The sequence below is a fragment of the Rhinolophus hipposideros genome, assembly GCF_964194185.1.
Source record: "Rhinolophus hipposideros genome assembly, chromosome: 14".
NCBI classification, from domain to species: Eukaryota; Metazoa; Chordata; class Mammalia; order Chiroptera; family Rhinolophidae; genus Rhinolophus; species Rhinolophus hipposideros.
Window position 1 is genome coordinate 41,079,205 of NC_138060.1, and position 18,831 is coordinate 41,098,035.

The following is an 18,831-nucleotide window of genomic DNA, read 5'->3' on the forward strand; positions in this document are numbered from 1 at the left end:
TGCAACTAACTATACTATGAATTTTCTCTAGCAGAACAAATTCTAATCTATGTTTTGGTATCATGTAGACATGTTTTTACATAAAATGGATTTCCGTTATCATGTCTCACTTTTACCTGCAACTACTTTATGAAAGGAGGTAACAATTTATCTTAATAGTTGTATCATGTTTTTCCAGAGATGCAGAATGTTAGATTTCAATGGACCATTTGATATCATCTAGCCCAATATTTCTCAAAACCTCTCTGATGTTAGAGGAAAGTGAATATATGGATCCTGGAATTTGTGGATATAGCACAAAATAGTTAAATTATTTGGGATCATAGGTTTTGAACCTTAATATACTCATGTCCATTGAAACAAAATTTCAGCTCAGCTGAGCTACCTTGTCTGCTTGAATTAAATAAAATTAGCCTAGGAACCTCATCCCATATCCTGTAGGAACTCTAATGCCTTTCTCAAAAGATCTGGAAATTCCCAAGGGCTTATGTTCTCTTGAACACCCATCTCTCTGATTTCCTCTTTCCACTGCATTTTTGAGTCTTGCTGACGTCACCATCTTTAGCTAGTCTCCTTTCACTGACATTTACAGGTAGAACAATTTCTTTCCTTCATTTCCCCAGAATGCAACCCATACAAAGTATATGTGGGAATATCAGACCCCAGTACAAATTGTTTGTTTTACAAAATAGCCATATACATGATAAAAAGAAATGCTGGTCATCTTTGTTCTTCAAGCCGCCTTTATCACCCCTGCCACTAGCGTCTTCTCACTAGCTAACATTGATTATAAGTGGGTTCCTCTCTTGCTGTTAACATGGCTTACTCCATCACTTAACTAGTTTTTCTTCTCAACCCATGATCCATTCTTTTCTCAGCTTGCCAGTAAATTTCTGCCTTCGTATCCAGAAAAGGCTTAGTTATCTCTTTCTCTAGCCTCAGAAAATGTAGGCTATTCTGCTAGCCACCTCTTTATAATGAAACATTTCCAAGATGGTTCCTTGAACAAAATTGTTTTATCCAATAGAGGAATTCCATAAAAAATCTCCTCCCCCCCATACTATATTGATATTGACTTTAAAAAGTTTATTCCCCTTCCCCCAGTTAAAAGCTTCAAGACTATTACAACATGGCCCAAAACAACTCTCCAAACAAGATCACAGCAAGGAATCATAGACGAAGCCGCACCAAATTCACAGAAGACCAGTTGAATATCCTCATCAAAGCATTCAATCAAACACCTTACCCAGGTTATGCTACCAAACAAAAGCTTGCTTTAGAAATCAACACTGAAGAGTCTAGAATCCAAATTTGGTTTCAGAATCGAAGAGCTAGGCACCGAGTTCAGAAAAGATTAGAACTTGAGAAGGACTTAGAAGCAAGCCAAGACCAAGATCACCCTGAAGAGAAGATTCATGGTAGAGAAGATAGACGGTGTCGTACCAGCTATACTTCCTCCCAATTACATACCCTCATCACAGCATTTACAAACAACCCTTATCCTGGTATTGATTCCAGAGAGCAACTTGCTAAGCAAATTGGGGTTCCAGAGTCAAGAGTCCAAATTTGGTTTCAAAATCGAAGATCTAGGTTCCACGTACAGAAAAAAAGAGAACGTGGTGAGCTCTTACAACAGAAACAAGATCAGGAATGAAATCTCTGAGACATGGGAGTTCAAGGTACAGAAATCACACCAAATGGCACCAATCTCGTTAACAGCTGTCTTATTTCTCTGAAGCCAGAACAGAATGGACCAAGAGATAAATTTGATGTCATCAGCCTGGACTCCAAATCTCTCATCCTGGGAACATACCCTTCTAAATATACTGTCAGCTTCTTGAGAAGCTGAGCCTTCTGGAGATGGTAAACAGAACTTCAGGAGGCAGACAGATACAAGGCACCACACAGCCCTATCCAACGAAGCCTGGCTCCACACTAGCAGATGTCAAAGAAAATGAAAATAAACTTATTCATATCATTTTTAAGTCAAAAAGAAAAAGTTTATTCCCCTTAAGTCTTTAGTATATTTTCTGCTTCAACAACATGTGACCATTTTTAACTTATAATTTTATGCTTACCCCTATATACGAGTATCCTAATAATCTAGTTCGAGAAGAATGGGTCTATCTCTGAGCACATGAGTATGGGTCTACCTTAACATCCCTTCTATTACAGATGAGAAATGAAATATGGGGACACTAAGTGATCTGCCCGGTGTCCCCAAACTGAGGGCATTTAAAAGGGAATACAAAATTCTCTCTAATAATTCCAGATAGTGTTAAGTTTCTCATTATTAGTGAAATTATGTCACACAAGTACATCTCTACTTTGCAATAGAGTTCTTAACTTTGTCCTTAATTTTTGAAGGAAAATGTTGTATTCTAATAAAAATTCATGGTAAATCCCCCATGACCTGGGTTTTCATTTATACTGGCATTGACCTATCTGTGATTTCTTCTGGGGGAAATCATGCCCCCAGAAATTTTGACTGTTATTCTAAATATGTACCATCATTTGGGAAGTTTTATCTAACTGCCAGATTATGTCTTGGCATTTATGTTTTCTTTTGTCCTCATGCTGAGTCACCTGATTATCAAAGAGCAGCAAGACCTTGGAGAACTGCTGTCTCAGAACTGACGACAAGGTTTCTATTTTCGTTCTTTCCCCCATGGATCTTTTTCTTTCAAGCTTTGAGTCTTGTTTGTTTGCAGGATTGTCCACACATATTCTCCTCAACTTAACACATATTTTTTTAAATTTCTGCTTTGTACTTTGAAGAGTACAAAGCATGTTTTAATCAGAGAAGCATGTTTTGTGCACGTTTTAATCAGAAAAAATTTATATAATACACACACCTTGGTCCTTATTCTCAAAAATTTTCACAACTTATTTGGAGAGAGAAAACATGGATATGTGTGAGGTAAGTGATGAGGTAAAACTTAAGTAATGTTTTAAGAAAACAATAGAGGAAGTAGCAGAAAGCTGAATATGACACATTGGAAAATTAAAGGTATATAGAGAAACATGTTTGTAGTCCTTTCAGTCCACTTGTGGAAAGCTATGGACACTCTCTAAAGAAATGCACATATACATATACTATAATTTCCTTACTACTTCCCAGGGTTAAGGAACTTAGGGAAGACTACCCATGAGAGATATGGGCCTAAGGTGAAGAAACTCCAGGACAAACTGGAAGTCCCAGTTTAAAGGCATGGATGGTCCATTCCAGGTAGACTAGGCAGAGGAGACTTCTAGGAGGACCTGGAGGTAGATCTGGAAAGATGAACAGAGGGGAGAGGGACAAGTCTGGGGCAGGGAACATTCAGGATGGGAAAACCTTGAGAGAGATATCAAAGTCAGGGCATTAAAGAGCATAATTTAGCCAGTTTTAACCCAAGTTGGAGTGAAAGAGAAGCAGGAGACTATGGGAAAAGGCTAGGAAGGTCAGCTTGTGTTGGGTACACAAGGTACAAAGAAGTATTTTTATTCATTACAAAAGGAATATATGCTCATTGTAAGAAATTCAAATCATACAGAAGTATAAGAAATAGAAAATGGAAGTCCTTTCCTTGTAAGTGTACAGAATTGTGAGTTTGCGCTAAACACGCTGGCTTATAACCGGCTTTTCTATTTTACAACGTATGCATCATATGCATTCTTGGCTTGCTTTCCACGTCAACTCATAAATATCAATCTTGCCATTTTAATTCTCTCAGCACGGTCTTTGTATGGATATACCATAATGTGTTTAACCAATTTTCCGTTTAATTAGGTTTTCTCCCTGATTTCCCTAGTGTCACATCATTGCACTGCACATTCTTGTTCATATACTTTTGGGCACTTCTGTGATTAGATCTTTAGGGATAAATTCCTAAAGCTGTTAGATCAAAGGACATGCTGCTGAAGACTGATTATTTGTGTCCTCCCCAAATTTGTATGTTGAAATTCTAAGCCCCCTCCCCCACCAGTGTGATGGTATTAGGAGGTGGGGGCCTTTGGGAGGTAATTAGGTTATGAGGATTAATTCTCTTATAAAAAAGATCCCAGAGAGCTTTCTCACCCTTTCTGCCGTGTCAGGGCACAGAAGTCTATGAACCAGGAAATGGGCTCTTGCTAGATATTAACTCTACTGTCACTTTAACCTTGGACTTCCCAGCCTTCAGAACTGTGAGAAATAAATGCGTAAGCCTCTCAATCTATGGTATTTTTGTTATAGCACATTTTTCGTAGCACACATTTTAAATTCTGATCCATGTTGCTAGATTACCCACCAGAATTCCATCTCCATCAAAGGGTAGTATAAGAATTCCCATCTCATCATAGCTTCAACTTCAACATTTCTGATCCCTAAATAACATCCTTTCTTGGTTTGGTGCACAGTTATAGTTATATTGTTTTAAAAAATAACTCTTCAGTCCTTTCTTTGGGGGTGGGGGGGTGAGAGCGAGAGAGAGAATGGAGTAAGGCATTTGTGCTCATCTCCCTACCTGTCTCCAAAGATGAATATTACCTGGTGAGGGACCATAGCAGAGTCTGTAGAAGAGTGAAAATGATGATAATGAGGAAGATGATTCTATAGGAAGAAAACATGTGAAACAGGGAAGAGCCGGCAGTGAGAATACTACACCAGATTAGTGCTAAGTGGATAAGAACTATGATAAGAGCAGTTGCAGAAGAAATGGAAGAGATGGGCTGAATTAGAGAAGTGGAAAAAGGACTTAAGATAAAGAGTAAGGGACTGTAGGTGTAGGTCTGCAAGAGAGAACATTCTTTTCTTCAGTTGACAAATCTTAGCTTGGTCATCTTGCATGCTAATTGTGTGCAGACCTGATTGGAGGCAGTATTGCCGCTAGGATCATTCAGTTACACTGTAGTCAGACCACCTCCAGCCTGAGGTGTGCTTGCTTAGCTGAAAAGCTCAAGTATGGCCACCCAAACAGCAACCTTCAAAGGCCTGGCTTTCCTAATATGGGACAGATGATTCACAGTCCTTGGCTTTAAAAACCTTTACCCAATTGCCCCCTCTCCAAAACCTGGATTCTGTATTGGATACAATTTGGCAGAAACACTTTTCCTCTCTACACTCAAATTTGCTATTAGTCTATTTTTTTAAAATTTAATACAGTTTAGTATTTCTTAGAAAATAATTTGGCTTTATTCTCACTGTAATTTCACTTGTGTTTCTATAAGTGAATATTCATGAATTCTTTTGAGAGATGTGACATGAAGCATTGTTTGCATAATGGGTCAACTTACCTTCATTTGTTTTCTATTATTCCTCTTCCTTTTCTTTCTTCTTACCAGCAAGACTAGTTGTGATGTTTGCTTGGTAACTCCGCTTTCCATTCCTGGTACCCCTTCTATGAGTTTTTGTAAAAATTTACTCTTTCGAGAAAATCAGTGCCTTGCTGCTACTTCCCTCTTCTGTCCATTGTAATTCAGGAAAGGCTGTTTTGTTTGTGGTGTTCATATCTCACTGTAAAGTGCAATCCATTTTATATTTCCCAGGGTTATCTGCAACATAAACCTTATCAAACATGGTGTTCTAAAACAAATTTCTTTGTAAAAGGCCAGGTGGTAAATATTTTAGGCATTGTAAGCCACATATGGGCTCTGTGGCACATATTGTGTGTGTGTGCTTATGTGTTTACACAACCCTATAGAAATGTAAAAATCATTCTTTTTTTTTTTTTTTTTTAATTAATTTATTTATTAGTTTCAGGTGTACAAAACAAGGTAATACTTAGACGTTCATCATTTATATCCCTCATACTGTGAACCCCCCTCCCCCCATCCACTATCCCTCCGACCTCACACTGAACCATCACATTATATATATAAAATTATAGTTGGCATTCATTAATGTTTAGCTTCTGATGTACAATGCCATGATCAGGTATCCACAGTATCCCTGAGGTGGTCTCCCAAATAGGACGCATGTCCATCGGATACCCAACAAAATCTTTACAACATTATAGAATACCTTCCCCAAATTAATTTTCAAAAGAAAAACCCTGAGGCCATCTTGTGGTTACCAGCTGCTTCCAAATCCCTTCACCTTTCCCCTTATCCCCAACCCCCTCCCACACACCCATCTAACCACTCTCGGTTTTTTCTCTGCGTCCCCAAAACTGACTCTGATTAGTTCATTCACATAGTCTTTTCTTTAGATTCCATATATAAGTGAGATCATATGGTACTTGTCTTTCTCTTTCTGACTTATTTCACTTAACATAATGTTTGTAAAAATCATTCTTAGTTTACTGGTCATACTAACAAGGATTGTCCGTTTGGCCCACAGCCATATATTTCTGACCCTTAGTCTAGTTAATCTCAGAAACTATCACTGCGAACGTGAACAGTTTCTGATTATAGCAGCACTTACTTAGGACATATCAAAGCTGAATACTGTGTTTCACTAATTTTTTTCTAAACATTTAAAGATGTTAGAGAATTGTGAAGCTTGAATGAATTAAATACACCAAACCTTGATTAGACCTAACTGAAAACTCATTTTTGATGAAGGAATAATGGGATTAAAAAAAACCAAAAAAGAAACACAAGTTGTGTACAGACCTGAGGACTCATTTTGTGCTCTACCTAGAATGTTAGTTGTCAAACCTACCTTCCTTGAAATTCCTGAATTCCCTCACCCCATCTCTCCCAAAGTGAACTACTCAGTGAATTTTGACATTCTTGTATGTTCTCTTGCCTGGAGAGTTAATAAACTCAGTTTCCTCCCCCGCTTTGGTAATTTTGGGTTTAGTCTTTGACAATTCCCAATGTAAAAAGAAATCAAATATAAGTCAGCAGGTGTGAAAGTTCTTTGGTATGTTACATAAGAAGGGTTTTCCTCATAGCTTCTGAAATCACATCAAGAATAAACTTTGGTCACCTTGAGCATAATGGGAGTTAATCAGGTAATGTCATCTTGTTTGTGTGCAAAGGATGGGAGAATCCTGTTATGTCTTTGTTTAACAACATGGAACAAAGATCTTGTCAAGGAAAATTGTGAAAGTGTTTAAAATTTGCAAAAGTGATTATTGAGTGTCTTATAAATAAATTATAGAAAATTGATAATGATGCAAATATTGCTTGTTCATAAAATGCAAATGAATTTTGTCTAGAAAATAACAACTGATTGTTTTGCATAGATAATTGACCAATTTTGCCTCTATTTGTCAATTTATGTAAGCATTTCTGATTGCCCATATAGGTTCAGTCTTTGAGTTCTCCTTTGGACGTGTTGGAACAGCATCTATATGGTTTCCTCAGTAACTAATGATTTAAACAAAATATTTGCCATGTGATCATTCACATTTACATGACATTCATGATATTTATGAAAATTGCCTTTTAACAATCTTAACATCCCCCCATTTTTTTTTAATTATAAGATATACATATATATTTGTGGTATACACACACATACACTATAATTCTATTAATACTGCATGTTTTATATAACTTTTTTCTTGTTCAGTATATACATATATAAACAAATGAATCATTTGACTCAATTATCTATATGATTCATGTCAAAAGAAATTGGGCTCTACTTATTTGGATCTCTCTGCCTGAAAAGATACGATCACAAGAAGTAATTCTCCACTTCCTTTTACCCATATCTATGTGTCTATCAGTGATGCAATATATATTAAATACGTCGTGGCTAAGCTGATTTGAGGTTATGGTTCTGCCCACGATTGAATGTGTGGTAACCAATTCGATCAAACTTGTAAATATGAAGACTGCTTAAAATGCCAAACTGACCCACCATTATCTTTTTTATTTTTTCCTTTCTAATTATTTGATGATTCCTTCTTGCTCTATATTGACAGATTGCTGAAGTAGAAAAAAGTTTACTTTTTAATACAAAAATACGTATATTCTGCTTACCAAAAAATAGTTTCTTGACGACTCTTTTTTTTTTTTTTTGCTTTTTTTTTTTTTGATATAGTTTAGATAAAATATTTGCTTAATCTCCAAGCAATCCCATTTGCTGGGTAGGAGTCAGTTCAAATCATAAAGCACTCAAGAGGTTGGCAAGTCCAGAGCTTTCTTTTTTCCTTTGTAAGATTGTGGGGCTCTGCCATTGCATATTACCTTCAAATTCTACCCAGCATCTCTGGCATTAAAGTTATATTAGGTTTTAATTCACACCTTTTTATATGAACTTTTTTGTTAAAAAAATGGCATACATCCTCGGAGAAGTGAAAGTGATTTTGAGGGAAATCTAGAATTTTCCTGCCATGGAAATCTTTGTTTGTAATTGTAATGTTGTCCTTGAAATTTCTATTAAGATGGGAAAATACTGATAAAGTTAATACATTTATGCCTTGTTTTGTATTTGGCAAACTGATTTCTAAATGCCTTTGGATATTTAACTGAATTCCATTCAGTGACCGTTTCCTGATTTCCTCTCATGTGGCAGGCATTGTGCTAAGTTATTTGGAAAAGCAAGATAAATAGATATAGATTTTCTACCTAGAGAGCACAACATTTAATAGAAGAAGACAGATAAGAAATGAAATGATGAGAGTACAGGGTGCTATGTGTAATAATAGATGTATGTACAAGGTAGGCAGCCAGCATGCAGGAGAGAATGATTAGCACTGTGAGTGGAGGGGATCAAGGAAGTCTTTAAATTATAGCAAATGTTGTTGGCTAGAAATCAGTGAGATTAATTCATATATTGAGTTCTTATAATTTGGTGAATATTAGGTGGAGCTCTCCTTATTCACACACAAGTAATATACAGACCATGACTCAAGAAGCTCATAGTCTGTTAGAGAAAACAGAAAAATGAATGTAATTATAATACATTATGAAAAGTGGTGCATTAAAGATCTGAATCAAAACCTGTGGGAACATGAGAGGCAATGGTTAGGGCTGGGGAGATGAGGATTAAAGAAGACTTCTGATGGGGACTTTTGAGTCAAGTCTGGAAGGATGTATGAGAGGAGATAAGGAGAGTTAAGAGGGACATAGGATTAATGTTCTGGGTAGAGACCAGTATATGGAAAAGCCAAAAGGCCTGAGATAGAATCTAGCAATTCACAGGAATGTGACCTGAGTTCAAGCAATGGGGCCGACGAGGTAAGAGTCAGTGTTGGACAAGTAGGTGGAGGGTCATAGAGGTAGGGCCTTTTTGTGTTCCATATGTGGTAGGAGGACTCCTTTAAGTGTTTAAAATGGAACAGTACCAAATTAGCCTTCGTAAAATATTGCTCTAAAAAACAATGTGGAGAAGAAGGATTAGAGCAAAATAAGATTAGATTCTAAGAAACCAAACGGCATTTTCTATAGGAATCTGGATGGTAAATGAACATGAGCTGAACTCAGGCAGAGGGAGTGGGTATGGAGAAAATGATAGACTCAAGCCATATTAAGAAAGTAAAATAAGGCTTAGAGGTATGCGAATGACTCAGGAGGTGCGCAGGATAGTACCCACATTTCTGGCTTGTAGTTGATAGTTTCAATATTAAACTGAAATGATGGAGAATGATGGCAGAAGAGGAAGGAGGGGAGAGGAGGGCAGTTCAACAGGAAAGATGTAACGTGCCCTAAACTAAATACAATTAAGATGCTTGTATGCTCCAAATAAATATGCCAAATAAGGCAGTTGAATAATTTGAATTCAGAAATGAAAAGAAACATTGAGCCCAAGATACAGATTTGGGACTCTTTTTAAGTACAGAAAGCAGAGAGGCCATTGGAAGGCAAAAGGAAAACTACGATACACAAAAATGAAAATAGCTACTGGATTGAAACAAAAAGTGTGTAAGGATTAAAGACAGAATGCAGTGGGCTATGGAGCCAAAGAGAAATGAGGGCGGTGCTACACATTTTTTGTCCTAGACACTTATCTCTGAAGGGAAAGTCCCAGAATTGGAGGAGTAAAGTGATACAAAGTCCATGAGGGCAGACATATCACTGGCCTTGTTGGCTGTGGTAAGGTTCTTAAAGCGTGCCTGGCCAGTAGTAGGGACTCATTGCACTTGTTCATTGAATGAATGCATAACCAAATAGGAGAAACTTGAGGATGTCTGTATATCAATGGAAAATAAAAGACTCAAGTAAATGGTAGCTCAAGATTGCTGGCTGGAGGAGAGGCTCTGAGACTGAGTATGGAGCATGTGCCTTGGAACGAGGACTCTCCAGAACTGTAGGACTAGGATAATGTCAGAGAATTTCAGGGCAGTTCCATCAGGAAATTGGTGGAAGTAGATACTGCTTTAAATTCCTAGGATTTCATGGTTACAAAAGCAGTTGTTTCTTAATCCAGAATGCCCCTTAAAAAAAGACACAATTCAGTTTATTATGTATGGGATTGAGGCAAACAGACTGCATTATTTGAAATAGCCTTGATTCTGCACTTCTGAGGAGAGTTGGTTTTCATTTACAAGGTACTTTGCTAGGCTAGCTCAGTGCTCACCTTGGGACTGGTCCTTTCAATACCCTTCTGAAGTAAGTTAGCTCTTCCATTAACTCTAATAGACAGTTCGTCTCAGCAGGAAGGACACTAAATGAGAAACGGAGAGAATCCGCTTGAGGTTTTGCAGACGCCCAGCTCAAGCCCCTCTCTGAAGTTCTCATCATTCTTTTCTACAGACGAAGAACTACCGAGTGACTCAGCACAGAGCTTTTTGCTATGGGGCAGCTAGAGTAGAGCCATGATGTGATTTATAGCACCATATTTTGTAGAATGGACATTCATGCTATTCAAACTCCCTTGAGAAGTTTTCTTTCTTCCTTCCTTCTTTTCTTCTTTCCTTCTTTCCTTCCTTCCTTCCTTCCTTCCTTCCTTCCTTCCTTCCTTCCTTCCTTCCTTCCTTCCTTCCTTCCTTCCTTCCTTCCTTCCTTCCTTCCTTCCTTTTTTAAAACAGCTAATAGGTCAAGAAAACTGTCCCTGCCTAGCCCCTTAGCCACCTCTAAATGTGAGAGATAGGTGAGAGACATCTCTGAATCTGAATAGGTGATCACCTATCTCTGAAATGTGAGAGATAGGTGATCACCACATGTTGAAATAAAATTTTGTATGGGAATGTGGATGTAATCTCTCTCTAGCCCTAACTTTGAATGTGTGCAAAGCAGCTCCCAAGGAAGTTGGTATTCCTGACTACACATGATCTGTAACTGGGGTGGGGGCGGGGGTGCTAGCAACAGGCTGAAGTTCTGCATTTATCTAGTTTGGGGAGCAGGCTGGTAGAATTTGAGTTTTACTATTCATGTGACCGCATTTTTATTCCCAGGGGAACTGAAGGAGTCAGGTTATATTCCCACTTTGTGTAAAATCTGGGATCTTTTCTGTGATAGCTCAGGCTGAACTCATGGTACCTGGCTCCATAAGGTCAGATATGATGACAAAATAGTCAGATGATTTATTTTTCCCCTGTAAGCCTTCCCCCTTCCCCCTAGTTTTATTGGCATGTAACATTGTATGAGTTAAAGGTGTACAACATAATGCTCTCATATATGTATACATTCCAAAATAACCACCACAATAATTTTAGTTAACATCCATCACCTCACATAGTTATAAATATTGTTGTCTTGTGATAAGAATTTTTAAGATCTACTCTTTCAGCAACTTTCAAATATACAATATAATACTGTTCACTACAGTCACCATGCCGTACATTACATCCCCAGTACTTATTTATCTTATAGCAGGAAGTTTGTAACTTTTGACGACCTCTCCCCTGCCCCGCCTCCCACCATGGCGACCACCAATCTGTTCTTTTTCTGCAGGTTTGGATTTTTTAGACTCCACATATAAGCGAGATCATACGGTATTTGTCTTTGTCTGACTTATTTTACTTAGCATAATGCCTTCATTGTTCATCCATGTTGTCGCAAATGTCGTAGAATTTTCTTTTTCTTGTGGATGTATACTATTTCCTGTCTATATATGCCACATTTTCCTCATCTATTCATCCATCAGTAGATGCTTAAGTTGCTTCCATGACTTGGCTATTGTAAATAATGCTGCAATAAACATGCGGTGCAGATATTTCTTCAAGATAGTGATTTCATTTCTTTTGGATATATACCCAGAAATGGGATTGCTGGGTCCTATGTTAGCTCCATTCACTTTTTAAGGTACTTTCATACTGTTTTTCATAGTGGCTGTACCAATTACATTGTTATCAAGAATGCACAAGGGTTCCCTTCTTTCCACATCCTCACCAAAACTTCTTATGTCTTGTCTTTCTGATGATAATTATTCTACCAGGCCTGAGGTGATATCTTATTGTGGTTTTGATTTATATTTCCCTGATTAGTGAGGTTGAGCATTTTTTCATATGTCTGTTGGTCATATATGTGTCTTCTTTGGAGAAATGTCTATTCACATCATTCCCATTTTTAATTGGGTTATTATTATTATTTGCTATTGACTTCTGTGAGTTCCTTATATATTTTTGATATTAACTCATTATTCAGATATGTGCTTTGCAAATATTTTCTCCTATTCGGTAGTTTGCCATTTTGCTTTGTTGGTCATTTCTTTTGCTGTTACTCTGTAAGCCTTTGGGTTTCGTTCTGTTTTTTTTTTTTTTTTCCTACTAAGTAATCAGACAATTGAGGTGAGTCATACAAGTGTAGGTATGGATTCTATGTTGTGTTTATTTAAAATTTGATGTTTTGTTCATTGTAGATTTTTTTAAACATTATTTTTTTCAGTTATAGTTGACATTCAATATTATTTTATATTAGTTTCAGGTGTATAGCATAGTTGGTAGATATTTATATAATTTATACAGTGATCTCCCTGATTAGTCTAGTACCCAGCTGGCACTATACATAGTTCTTGCAACATTATTGACTATATTCTCTATGCGGTAGTTTTTCATCATGGACTTTTGCGTTTATTTTAGATTTTTAAATAATATTATATTATCTTATTATTTATCCTGATAGCTAAGTGTTTTGGGAATTCCTTCTCTTAAATTTTGTGCCCTAGCGAAGTGCTTTATTCCCTTTACCCTGCCCTGGAAACCAGAATGTGTTTATTAAAGCTTTGTTTTCCCTTTTTCTTGGCTGGTGCTATGAACTTAGAACCACTATAAAACCAGTCCACTTTGGGATAAGAGCCAGATAGCAAAGTGTTGTGTTCCAAAATAGATTTTACTTTTGGAAGTTTTTAGAAGCTATTTGAAACAGTCTGGTGAAGTAACATGAATGATAAAGCTTGATAACTTTGGTAAAGGTAGCACATTATAAAGATTACTTTTTCATGTGAGTTGCTCTGAGAATAATTCTAAAGACATAACTGAACGGGAAGCAGAGCTTGAGTCTGGCGCCTTAGACCACTCGGCCATTTCAATGTGTGATATAATAAAATCTGATAATTTATAATTATAAAAATATTTTTAATGTATGGTATAATAAAATCTTGTTATTTATTTTAAGTTTTATGTTTAAAATAAATAACAAGATCTGGTAGTAAGGTGAATAACTATTAAAATTTAAAAGTAGTGATGGGCAACAAGTGAGACACCTGCAACAACTGATTTGATATGAACTGTTTGTGATTTCTGTAGATGGCATGGTCACAGATACAAATACTTTTGTGCTTTCAAGCCTGCATTCCAAAAGGAAATGCTACATTTCAATTAAATATGAGCTAAAATAAAGATGTAACTTTTTTCCATCTAAAAAAAAGTAAAACAAGATAAAGACATAACTGAAAAAAGTTTTGAGCACAGGAATATCACTCAATAATAGAACATCTCTAAAGTTGATAATCTGAAGATTCATTCAGGTGGTTAATATAAGGTATGTTTGTTCAAAAGGCCTCATTTTTTAGTTTTGTAATATATATTTTTGATGAAGTAAAATTGAATTTATATAATTTTCATATATATATATATATATATATATATATATATATATATATATATATAATTTATCCCTTAAATAAATGAATCTGCTTATTGTGTTGACACTTAAACCGGAAGTATGTGTTTCTTAGAGGATAATGTCTAGCACATGGATTTTTCCACTCATTTCCTTGTTATTAAAAAAAAAATTCTACAAAGATGCTGTCTTAGATCATTGCATCATGGCCACATGTCTTCATGTTCTTGATGTCTATATTTACACATACCTATTGTTAATTTTCATGTTGTAACAGCTTTTTACTTTAATTCTCAATGCAGTTGAGAACTGCTGTGACATATATTTCAAGAAAGCTAACCATTGCACACCTTCTTGGTTCTACTGGGGTCTGCTGCAAACTACAGTTTTTACCCAATCATAACTATACACAACGGTACTAATCTGAGGTGTTCTCATTTCTCTTGGGAAAGTACCTAGGTGTGGGTGACGTGATAAGTGATTGTTTATAAGAAACTACCTAAATGTCTTTCAAAATACCTGTAACATTTTTCATTCCTGCCAGAAATGTGTGAGAATTCTGGTAGCTCTGGATGCTTGCCAACACTTTGCATTGCTGTTTTTTTGTTCACTTTTGGTCCTTCTAGTAAGGGTGTAGGGTTATCGGTTATTTCATTGTGGTTTAGATTATCTCATTATCCACAGAGATAGGAATTTTTGTTATTTAAAAAATGACTAGTAAAGTTGAATATTGAACTAGGTGATATTTTCAACAAGATTGTGAAACTTTCAACTAGGTGAAACTTTTCAACATAATTCTTCTAAGATTATCTAATACATTATATGTAAAGTAACATAACATATACGTTATCAGGAAAATATTAGATTGCACTTCATGGGTAGACATACTACTTAAGGAGATAAATGTTACTTTTCTTAATTTCTTTGAAGTCAGTTTTATGATTTACATTTTCAAACCATGATAGGTATTTACTTGGCTGGTGGTTTTGTTTTCTAAAAAAATAATTTCAGACTAATAAAAATCTGAATACATTCATAATGACTTCTAATTTATATGCTATATTATGGACTCTAAATATTACTTTTGTGCTAGTGTACATAAAAAGTAATTGTATAATTAATTATTGACTATTTTTCTTTTAGTAGTCAAAACTGTTCCTTTGTGATTTTAAGTGTACTTGGCTTGAAGTTTATACTGACTGCCTAGAAATTAGGCTTTTCTCATACTTCAAAACATTTTGAATAAATGGTAAGTGCTTTTGAAAATACTCTTCTGTGCATGCTCTGATGTTTTGGGACTGGTAATAAGTTACATGCTTGTGTCAAATACAGGTCTGGTTTAGCATTATTACCAACTATTTTGATAAATGATATAATTTACTGGACTCTCCTGATTTTTTTTTAATAGCATTACACGGCTATGTAGAGTAGTTGAGCTGTTTTCTTTTTCCTGATGGAGGAATTGGCACTTTAAAGTAGAGTGGATATACGTAAGGTTGAATAGGCTTTGATACATAATTCTTGATATATTATTGATATATAATTTTTAATAATTCTGATTCCCTAATATTCTTTTTGCCTCAATTATAGAGAAAAATGAGGGGAATACATTTTTTTGTTTGATATGAAGGTATTACCAGGATTTATCTATTTCATTCTGCTTATGTGGACTTCAGCCCCATCTCCTCTAAGTAGATAATGTCAAAGAATTCCAGTAAAGAAAGTGGAATCATGACAGTGAATCTATAATTATTATCTATCTTATGAGACAGTTATGGTCTTCTGTTAAAGTGCCACTCAAAGTATGGTTCTTGGAAGGATATTGGTTCACAAACTTACTGGTCTACAATGAAATGTGTATGGAAATGGAGAGCATGCATTTTGAAACTTTTAAAGGAATTTGACATTGTCCTGACTTCTGAGCACAGCAATACAGAAATAATAGTCCATGATGGCTTGGGTGCCTGGGTAGGGGGGATCTGATACCTCATTGCAGATACTATGAAAAGCCCTGATGGATACCATAGTAGCACTTCTCTGCATTCTTTTTCTTTCCCCCCTTTCTTCCGTTCTCTGTATTCTTGACTTTGAAATATAGCTTTATTGGGTAATTGCCAATGTACCGGATACTAAGTATTTTACTGTTTATCTTGTTTACCCGTCGTCACATTTCTGCTACATGCCCTTGTTAGATCCATTTTATAGATGAGAAAACCAAAGCACAAAGAAATATGTTGCCTAAGGTCACACAGCTCGAAATTACACTTTAAGGTAACAATAAGGAATACAGTAGCTGTAGGTAAACTGATAATTCTTTGACAGTAGTGCCTGCTGATTTCAGTTCTTGCATATGCAATGGCAGGAGAATAAGTGATGTATATCATAGGACTTTTTTGAGATACCTACTACCTATGGCTTGTGGATGGATGAGTGGACAACCAACCTCGATAAATCACAGTTTTCCTATTTCAGAAGTGAGAAGATTCTTTCCCTCCCCCAGAGAAAACACTTCAGAAATATGTGTTACCACAGAACATAAGTTTCAAGTGGTCAGAGAGACAAATACTTGCTTGTCAGCCCTACTCTTTCTTGTATCTTGGGTTCTGCAAGGAGAATCTGATAATAATTGTTGTTCAAGTTCTTTGTCCTTTTCCATTTGCATCCCTATGTTGGTTCTTTATGAAGCAAGGGTGCTCAGTGGTATTTGCAATGACCAAAAGTTAATAGAAAATATCACAAACCTATGAAATTTTCTATTTCCTAATCTGTAAAAGTAAAAATAATAATGATCTTCAAAAATAATAATGACCTATTCATAAGGTTGTGGCAAGATACTAACTAGATAAAAGCCTATGGGACCAGTGTCTGAAATATAAGAAAGGACCCAGTCATTGTTGACTTTCTTATTTCTTTTCTAGGTCTCGATTTTTCCTGAGATAAACTGGGGGTGAAAGAGGACTGTAGGGCAGCATGGGAGGAGGTTGTGGGTTGTTTCCTTGTCTCTTTGAAATTCAATTAAAAATTATAATTTTGACAATGATAAAGTTGGTGTCAATCAACACATTATAGTTCATTACACCTAGTGATTTGTTTTTAGGTTTTAGCTGCATGAACATGAACTAGTTTGATGGCTTTTACTTCTGCAGGTTCAGATGCAGAAAGATCCAAAACTATTTTTTTCACTAAAGACTTAGCTCTGTTGGATGGCAAGTATTGGTGAAACTTAATTCTTGCTGAAGTACTGAGTGCAGCATAAATATTTCCAACTAGGAAAACATCAAGAATAAACAATGACATATATACAATTTTACTTCAAAGAACAAGTGCATTTCGGCCTCATTAATGAAAAACAGAAGTGATATATATGGAATTCTTATTTTGGAATTAATAAATCTGTGTACAATCTGCAAACTTAAGAATTTTTAACCTCTTCTAAGAAATGAATTGTGACTTCCCTTGTCTTGTTTAATGCTATTGTGTTTTTTCTGCAATCTGTCCCCCAGGTGTGAAAAATTTCTCTTCTGGAAGAAATTTTCTCCATCCCTTCCTTATTCCTTCCCTCCTTCCTCTCTTCCTTTCTCTTGTTTTCTCTTTGCTCTTTTCTCTGACCCCTTCCTCCTCTTACGTTTCTTAATTATCTACCTCCCCTCATCAATCTTATTTGTTTCCTACTCCCTCCTTCACCTTTTCCCCTTTCATATCTTCTCTCTCTCTCTCTCTCTCTCTCTCTCTCTCTCTCTCTCTCTCTCTCTCATTTGTTCTTTCACATGTATATTCTCTCTCATCCTCATCTTCTCTCTGTCATTCTCTCATGTCCCCTGCCCCCGCCCTCTCATGCTCTCTCAGAAATGTTAATATGTACATGTTCTATGAAAAAAAGTAGTTCAGTGGCTAGATAAGGTTGAAACTTTCCAATCTCTTTCTCTGGTTCCCACTGAACACATGAATCTGTGCCTTGTATCTTCAATGGCCTAGAGAGCATCTTTACAATGTGATTTATTGTCTACATGGCCTAGTTAAGATCTTAAAACTAAAAAGCTTGTAACACTTGGCCATTCTTTATACATTTTGAAAAAACATAAAATAAGTACAGGGAAATCCAGTCAAATTTTGAATTATTTCTAGTATGATTATGACAAAATTAAAAAAATTATTAGACACATACATAATTTTACTATATGCATAAATGTAATCAGATCACAATGCCTTCTGGGCGGGTTAGAAAATGTTTTCCTCCCCTCCCTTCATACTTCCACTATCCTGTCACCACCCCCACACACAATTTCTACCAATCCCTCCTCTTACACAACTTGCTAACCCATGTAAACAACTTTGTATCGCTACACATATTTTTAATGTGTATGTAATCATAAAAATATCCTCAGAAAATTATAGTCTCTATTTTACAAAAGCAAGTTTATATTACCACACATTTTCATATCTTTTCCCATAAAATAGTACATGGGAAATCTCTCCAAAGTCAATTGTTAGACATCTAGTTCATTTTTTTAATGGTTGCATAATGTTTCATGATTTAGACATAAAATAATTGAATGCTTTCTGTATTGCAGTCACTTTCTTTTTTCGTCTACTTTGTATAGTGTTATGATAAACATTTTACATTTATCTTTATGTACTTATGCCTTTATTTCTATAGGATATATTTCAGAAGAGGGATCTCTGGGCAAAAAAGGAATATGCAATCTTAGTCTTAATTGATGTTGTCAAATAGCTTTACAAAATGTTGTGATAATGTGTATTTCTTCTGGCAATGTACAAAAGCATACCCGTTTTCTCCCCCTCTCTGCCATGAGTGGCGGTTATGGAGAGCTAATAGAAAACACATCTGCTACCCTATCTCAGATCTTCTGGGTTTTGTCTTGGATTTTTGTCTGTGCCTGGAATGGATATTATTTGTAGGCTTCAAATAACTTTAGTTTGAGACCTCATAATACAAATGCTCTGTCT

General features: G+C 35.9%; 1 protein-coding gene and 1 pseudogene across 2 annotated transcripts in view; both read left to right on the forward strand.

Annotated features, from left to right (window-relative positions):
• Positions 1–1,129: 1,129 nt before the first annotated feature.
• LOC308507625 (double homeobox protein A-like) lies at positions 1,130–1,654 on the forward strand (the record flags this gene model as incomplete). Its single annotated transcript, XM_081072826.1, has 1 exon — positions 1,130–1,654. One exon carries the CDS (start codon positions 1,130–1,132, stop codon positions 1,652–1,654), a length of 525 nt encoding a protein of 174 aa, XP_080928952.1.
• A 12-nt stretch (positions 1,655–1,666) lies between these two features.
• LOC308507626 (WD repeat-containing protein 53-like) overlaps positions 1,667–18,831 on the forward strand; it is a 198,635-nt pseudogene continuing 181,470 nt past the window's right edge. Inside the window, exon 1 of the transcript in view lies at positions 1,667–1,828. The product of the transcript in view is annotated as a WD repeat-containing protein 53-like (transcript). The remainder of the gene's footprint in view (positions 1,829–18,831) is intronic.